The 7561-nt window shown below is 44.4% G+C and overlaps 1 protein-coding gene across 2 annotated transcripts in view; it reads left to right on the top strand.

Annotated features, from left to right (window-relative positions):
• The window catches only part of LOC112104333, a 52610-nt gene that overhangs the window by 15476 nt on the left and 29573 nt on the right, over window positions 1-7561 (top strand). For both annotated transcript variants that reach the window (XM_024196603.3, XM_024196604.1), the window contains exons 4-5: window positions 518-685; window positions 1626-1727. In XM_024196603.3, coding sequence (XP_024052371.1) covers window positions 518-685; window positions 1626-1727 — 270 coding nt within the window. The remainder of the gene's footprint in view (window positions 1-517; window positions 686-1625; window positions 1728-7561) is intronic.

Below are 7561 nucleotides of genomic sequence, written 5' to 3'. Positions count from 1 at the left end.
ATGTGGTGCCCAGAACTGGACACAATACTCCAGTTGAGGCCTAATCAGCGCGAAGTAGAGTGGAAGAATTACTTCTTGTGTCTTGCTTACAACACGCCTGCTAATACATCCCAGAATTATTTTTGTTTCTTTTTGCAACAGTGTTACACTGTTGACTCATATTTAGCTTGTGGTCCACTATGACCCCCAGATCTCTTTCTGCAGTACTCCTACCTAGGCAGTCATTTCGCAGCTAGGCAGTACTTTCCGCAGTACTCCTTCCTAGGCAGTCATTGGCTGGGAACGGCAAACCGCGGCCACTGGGAGCTGCGGGGGGGGGAGGGGGCATGCCTGAGGACGGTCAACATGAACAAAATGTCTTGCAGCCTGCCAGAGAATCCTTTTCCTTTTCCATCCTCATTCTCACATAATAAAGTGTCAACTATTCTCCATCCTTTGCTGTGTCAGCCCTTTTACACATATGGCATTTTTTAAATTTGGCAGTGAAACTAAATTATTCCCATTTGTATCTTCCCAGTAAACTCAGAGGAAGCCCGTTCAGTGGATCTGAGTCTCCATAGTGAAAATGAGGAGAGAGGTTTCTACACAGAGAACTTTCATTCAGCTTCGTGGGTTTTCAGAGGGGATGACAGCAGTCCGGATAATAGCCCTAGATGTCTCAGCAAAAGGCCTAGGCCAGTAGCAGGTAAGCATTCTAACCTTACAAGTACAAAGTGTCCTCACAGTGTGTCTAGGTGTTCTGTGGATGTATGGGCATGCTGAGAGAACTCCAGCTACGGGCAGGGCCCCAAACACTGATGTTGAGGACAGGAAGTGGAGGAATCCAATAAGTTCAAAAAGGCATAAATGTTTAGAATTTTTCCCAAAGCACACCATTTAAAATATTTATTGCAGTGTCTACCCTCTTTTAACACACAGAGAGTCAATTTGCCTGAATGTAAAGTAACCTTGGAAGCATTTTCTATCTTGCAAATGTTACACAATTTGGAGACAACAAAGCTATCATAAATAATTTAATATGGGTTCCCATTAAACAAATACTTGGTGAAGGAGTCAAGCTGCTAAAAGCTGAAGTTCTGAGGAGTGCATTTTAGGATATTTTTAACCCACTCATCAGTATAACATTTCCTAATGAATCAGACCTTCTGAGATGTGTAAGTTCCACTTAACGCTATCCCTTTTCAATTGCTATTGGGGAGACAGGTTTGGATTTAAATAGAAGCTTAGATCCTGATCTCACATTGAGACTGGTCCCTGTATCAGTGCTGAATTCCACTGACTTTAAAGGCAGTCCATTTGAGCTTAGGGTCTGTGCTGTCAGCTCCCAACGTAGGATCAAGGTTGTGGAGAGTCAGGCTGGGGGTTATGGAAGAGAAGGGAGGGAAAAAGATGGCCACGAAGAGGAAGAAGAGACACATCTCTGGAAGATAAATAGGTTTTCAGCATGAAAAAAGAATGATAGCCCTGGGAAGAGATGGAGTTATACTTGGTCAAGAATTCAGCCCATATTTTGCAGATGCAACTTAGATGGCAAGCTTTAAAAGTGTGTGTCTATTTGTTCAACTGAGTTTGATTTGCAAAGATAAAGGGAGTCTTTGAGGTCAATCCTTTTCCTTACTTTACAGTTCGTGAACGAACAGTGAGGATTGCAAAAGGAACTGGTGATTACCCCTGGGGATTCCGAATCCAGTTCTCAAAGCCCATCCTTGTGACTGAAGTGGATACTAGTAAGTGGTGCCTGTACATGTTAATTTCTATTATAAAAATATACCAAAGTGACTTACATAGTACTCAATAAAACAAGCTAACAATATCCCTGAATTGATTGTGGCAAGCTATCTAAGGGATCTAGTCAGCTGGGAGCTCCACAACTCTCACAGCACAGATGCTATCACACACCTTATTTGGAAGGAATTCTTCCCCTTGAGAAATGGCCACATAAAGCCAGTTTCTGCTGTATGTAGTTGCCTGAATCAACCCTCTCCCCAAAGATGGGGTCTGAAACTCTGCTAGTCTGACTGCCATAAATGGCAACTAAACCCTTGGGACTGACATAGAAGATGCACTGATTATGATAAGAACATTCCCCCAGTTTATAGCATGGGACATATCTTCCCTAATTGCCTTCCATATAGGCAAGAATCCCGAAGAGGAGATGCCCAAAAAAACAAGTCAAGGAATGGTGATGTCTAGCCTCAAAAGGCCTAACAGGGGACAGGAGAAAAAATTCCTTTAATTGTGTAAGTCCTGCTCACTGTGCTCGTAGCACAAACATCAGTTTGGCAGTGGGTAGCTCCTTACTCCAAAAGAATGTAGGAGTTCCTCCAACCATCAGAAGAGGCACAGAAGAGGCTCCTTATTCCCACATGCAACAGCAGAAACTCAGGGGGAAAAAGAAAGACTATCCAGTATCTGTTCCTGCGCCTCCCACATGCAGATAGAGCCACACGATCAGGGCTGGCGCTGGCTTTTTGGCGGCCCCAAGCAAAAGAAAAAAACAAGGGGGGGCCCCGCCCCCCAAGAAAAAAAAAAACAGTGATCTGTGCACCGGAGCGCGGGTGCAGGGGAGCGGGGGAGCAGGGGGGAGGGGGAGGGAGCAGGCGGGAGAGAGAGAGAAGGGGGGCGGCCAGGGCTACAGCGGGGTGCTGCCATGTGGCCCCTCCCACCGCGCCGTGCGCCACCTGCCACCTGCCGGGAGGGCTCCGCTCCAGTCGGCGGGGAGGGAAGGATGAGGACTGCCCTGCCGGGCTTGCTGCAGGGCGCTCCCGTCCTCCGTGCCGCCGCCCCCTACAGGGCGGCCAGAGCGGAACAAAAAAAAATAAAGCGGCCATGCCACCCTAGGATTGGGCCGAATGCCGCCTCGTTCAATCTGCCGCCCCAAGCACCAGCTTGCTCGGCTGGTGCCTGGAGCCGGCCCTGCACACGATGAATGTTATTCTGGCCCTGGGTATATTACCATCCCCTGTTTGTGTGGCCCCAGTAGCATGGAGGGAGACTATGGGCTTGGCTACACTTGCAAGTTAGAGTGCATTAAATCAGCTCCAGGCACCCTAACTCCTGAGGTGTTCATACTGGCAAGGCACTTAGAGCGCCTGGACTCCGTGGCTGGAGTGCCCCTGGTAATCCGCCTCCATGAGAAGCATAGAGCTTGCTGCACCCTGGCTGAAACGCCCGGGTGTCAGTGTGGACGACGTGTTGTATTACTGCGCTGTGATTGGCCTCCGGAAACATCCCATAATCCCTTGAAGTCAAGCGGCCACTCTCGTCATTGTTTTGAATTCGGCTGCAGGCATGCAGATATCCCCTTTGGAAGCTCCGTTTCTGACAGCCGGCATGCTTATCTGCTCCAGGACAAAGCAAACCATTACTGTGGAATGCTCCTACTGCAGAGGCAGGCGTTTCTGCTTGTGTGTGAGAGAGAGAGGCGGGGTGTGGGGGCTGATGTCAGGGTTTCCCCCTTCCCCCTGCTGCTGTCTGAACTTACACGACAGCATGCTAACACACTCTCTGCCCCCCAAAACACACAGTCTCTCCCCCCACATACACACAACACACTCCCTGTCACACTCCACACACCCCATTTGAAAAGCACATTGCAGCCACTTGCACACTGGGATAGCTACCGCAATGCACTGCTCTCTGTGGCGTTGCAAGAGCTGCTAATGTGGTCATGCCACGGTGCTTGCAGCTGACAGTGTGAACATACGGCAGCGCTTTCCCTGCTGCTGTCTCCGAGGGCTAGTTTAACTCCCGGCGCTCTACATTTGCAAGTGTAGCCATAGCTTACATCTACACTAGAAACTTCAAAGCACTGCCGCTTTATCACTTTGAAGTGTGAGTGTGGTCACGCACGAGTGCTGGGAGAGAGCTCTCCCAGCCCTCCTGGTAATCCACCTCCATGAGGGGAATAGCTCCGAGTGCTGGGAGCACGGCCCCCAGTGCTCGGAGCCTGTCCACACTAGCGCTTTTTCACCCCCCTGAACCAGCAAGTTAGAGCACTATAAAATGTAAGTGTAGACAAGCCCTAACCAAGAATAACTGTGCTATTCAAAGCTGTGCAGCTGGGCTTTTTTCCTGGCCTTATGTACCAAACTGTCTTGTCTCCTGAATATGATGGCCCGACATGCAGCCAGTTTATATGGGCTTTAGAGTTTGAACCTCAGAGGGCTGCAAATCTGTTGACCATACAGAACCCTTAAAAAGTAAATTTCAGGTCAATCTGTGTAGCGCTTCCAAACAGTATCATACTAAAATTGCACTGGAGAAAAAATTAGGATTGCTAGAAAGAAATGGAGTATAGAGAAGCCGATGCACAGAGCCATGGACATAGCAGAAAAGGTCAAAAATCTTACCAGCTTTAAGACTTCAATCAGAGACCCAGACAAAGCCTTAAGGTCTGAATAGTTAGATTTATATATCAGTCATGCTTTGTGCATGAAGCATCTGCTCAGTTCTAAAAGTCATTCTAACCTGTTGCCTCATAGTAAATATTCTGCTTATTAAATGTTAAAAATAAAACCTCCAGAGTAGAAGAGCTTCCCATACAAAGGACAGGCTTATCCAGTGGGGGAAAAAGTAATACGTTAGAAATGGATAATTTATATTACACTTCCTTTGCAATATTGTCTAGAATTTATCCCATGATCTCCTAACATGTAGTATGCAAATAAATAAACATGACTTTTTCAGTATACCTCATAGAAAATCATAGCTTTGTTTATCTATATGTTATGTGTACCATTAATATGTCCTGTCAGCGGTCAAATGCTAGACAACATTGCAAGCCAAGGAAAACTTGACTTTTGAATCACATACACACAGGACCCCATCTATAATATGATTATACGGTGGTTCAAATGGCCCCATAATTGCCCTATTTCCAGAAATTGCCATGTAATTTTACTCCAGAGCTAAGCTTCCATTCTTTTTAAAAATGAAATCTCTAGATGTGATTGTTGTGAAGATTACCTTTACAGTATTAATCAGGTGTAAAATGACACTGATGTCACTTTCAAACAGTCATTTTGAGAGAACTGTAAGCTGCTTACACTTCTATCAAGGGGATGTTAACTCTGAACCAGAATGATGACAAAATTAAATGTCAGAATTGCTAATAATTTCACTACTGATAATTTTAGCAGAAATGTCAAGTTACCACTTGCGCCTATCATTGCTAGAAGTAGTGAAAATGTGATGACATATCTAGGAACAGCTAGTTGCCATAAAGGGTTGCAAGGTGTCATGATCTGTGGGTCTCAGACCCGAGTCTGCAGGGTTTAAAAGAGCAGCCATGGTCCCACACTCCATCTGGTAGCCTGCAGGTACTTGCTTATCTGGGCCCCATGAACCCAGCCCCACTATGAGGCTCTGTCCCTGCAGACCTATTGGTGGAGTCCCAGAGCAGCTGATTGGTCTGCTGGCCCTACTTAAGACAGCAGCAGGAAGGAACAGGAAGCTATTCAAACATCTGTGCTCCACCCTGTTCTGGGCTATGTGCCCTGTGCTTCCTGCTCCGGCTCCCCTAGCATCCTGACCCAGTTGACTCCTGACTCCTGTTTTGTGACTGCAAACTCTGGCTCTAATGGCTAGGTCTGGCCACCCACGACCCAGCTGTGACACTAGGCTGGGAAACAAAGAATTCATGTCGCCACCCATGCAAAGTTAGTCACCTCTGCTCTTACCCAACAGGGGAGAAAAAGAGGAGATGATGCTTCTCTCTGGTACTAAATAGCTCTGCCTGCTTCTGCTCTGCAGAAACATTCCTCCTGGCCTCTTCCGTCAGTGAATGTAACCCATAATAAGAGTTTATGTAAGGTATCTGGGGCTAGGATGAGGGGACAGTTTTGGCCTGAAGAATATATATGTCATAGATAATACATAGAGAAGTAACACTAATACTGTGTATAGCAAAATAAATTGAAAAATTAAGTAGCTACTGTAAATTATCTATCTCTGCTATTAAGTTGGTTTTTTTTAAACATTTTTGTTGTTTGCAAAAAAAATAAAAAAGTGACTAGTCTTTAAGGCCAGATTGCTTTATAATTCTGTTTCTTCAAAATGTGGCTAATTGTATTAAGGAACAGCATGTGAAACCCTTATGATTTTTTTTAACATTTTGAAATAGAAGACTGATGAAGCGGGGTGGGCTTAAATCACCTTTCAACTGGTAAAATCTTGTATGGCAGCTTCTAGCCTGATTCAACTCAAAATGGCTGAGTTGCCATTTTATACACAGCTGATCTATAATCTGAGTTTATTTTTCTGAAATTGGTAGAGACTCGTGCTACTGCTGTGTCTACTACTTATCATTAACCTTCTAATTTGCTCCCCACTGCTTATAAACAGCCTCTGAAATATATTGTAGGCTCACATTTACTAAATGATGGTGCTTGAGTAATTTAAAATTATACATATTTTAAACAATAAGGGCACGGAGTGATTTTTCTGAAGAACCTTTTTGCATGGTACATTTGGGAATGCTTAATTACACGCTGAAAAGAAGAAAAAATGAGTCTGAGACACAAGTAGGTAGAATTTAAGTGATCATGCATTAGTGTACCTAAATGGAGCATATTTTCTGCTTATATAACTTATCCTACATTCCTAGCTGGCATTTGCATGAGTCGTTTGTACGTGTGGTTTTCAGGAACTAGTGTATAAACAAAAAAGTAATCCCATAACAGTTCTGAAGCAGCCACAATTTTACTGTGCCTATGTCAGTTGCTTTTTCTCTTAAAGGAAAAAGGGTTAAAAATATTTAAGGCAGAATCCTGTTAGCCTTCCTCACATAAGTAGTCCCCAAACAATGGGGTGATGACAGAAATAAGGCAAGCAGGATTTAGCCATTGTCATAGAGAGTACAATTTTGAAGCCTGATCCAATGCCCATTGCAGTCAATGGGAGCCTGTCCTTTGAGTACACTCAGCCCATTGGTGCTGGAACTAGGGGTGCTGGGGATGCTGCTGTGCGTGGCTTGAAGTGGTTTCCATTACACAGAGGGTTTACAGTTTGGTTCAATGGCCAACACCCCCACTATAAAAATTGTTCCAGCACCCCTGCCTCAGCCCTTTGTTAGATGTGTAGTACCACAGAACCTTATTTATTCCAATCTAATAGGGGAGATGAACTTTATTCTGATGATTGGGATTTCAGGTAAGGGTGTGAATGTTTATGTAAATGTTTCGTGGCAAGGGATATAACCCTATTTTGAACAATGAAGATTTTATCTAAAAGAAGTTCTACTGTATTAAAAATGATATTTTTAAAACCATTTTTGGCTTGCTCAAATGGAAGTGTTTGTGCAGCATGATACTTTTCATCTGAAAGTGAATTAAAAATCCCCCCTTTCGCTTCTTGATTCTGAAGTGTTTCATATAGTTTCATGCCCACAGGACAAGGTACAATAATTAAAATTTAAAAAAAGATGGAGGAAAAAAATCTCTGTGAGAAGATGCATCATCTTAGGCTAAGCATGGGCTTGCTCTGAGGTTTATTTTTTATTGAATGTTTACTAAACAGTCCTATACTCTGTCTTGTAAAGGGAGAGATGCTGTAAAATATA

The sequence above is a fragment of the Terrapene carolina genome, unplaced genomic scaffold, assembly GCF_002925995.2.
Source record: "Terrapene carolina triunguis isolate 2854851 unplaced genomic scaffold, T_m_triunguis-2.0 Scaffold69, whole genome shotgun sequence".
NCBI lineage: Eukaryota > Metazoa > Chordata > Testudines > Emydidae > Terrapene > Terrapene triunguis.
Note: the sequence above shows the minus strand (reverse complement) of the source record. Positions and strands in the feature narration are given on the sequence as shown.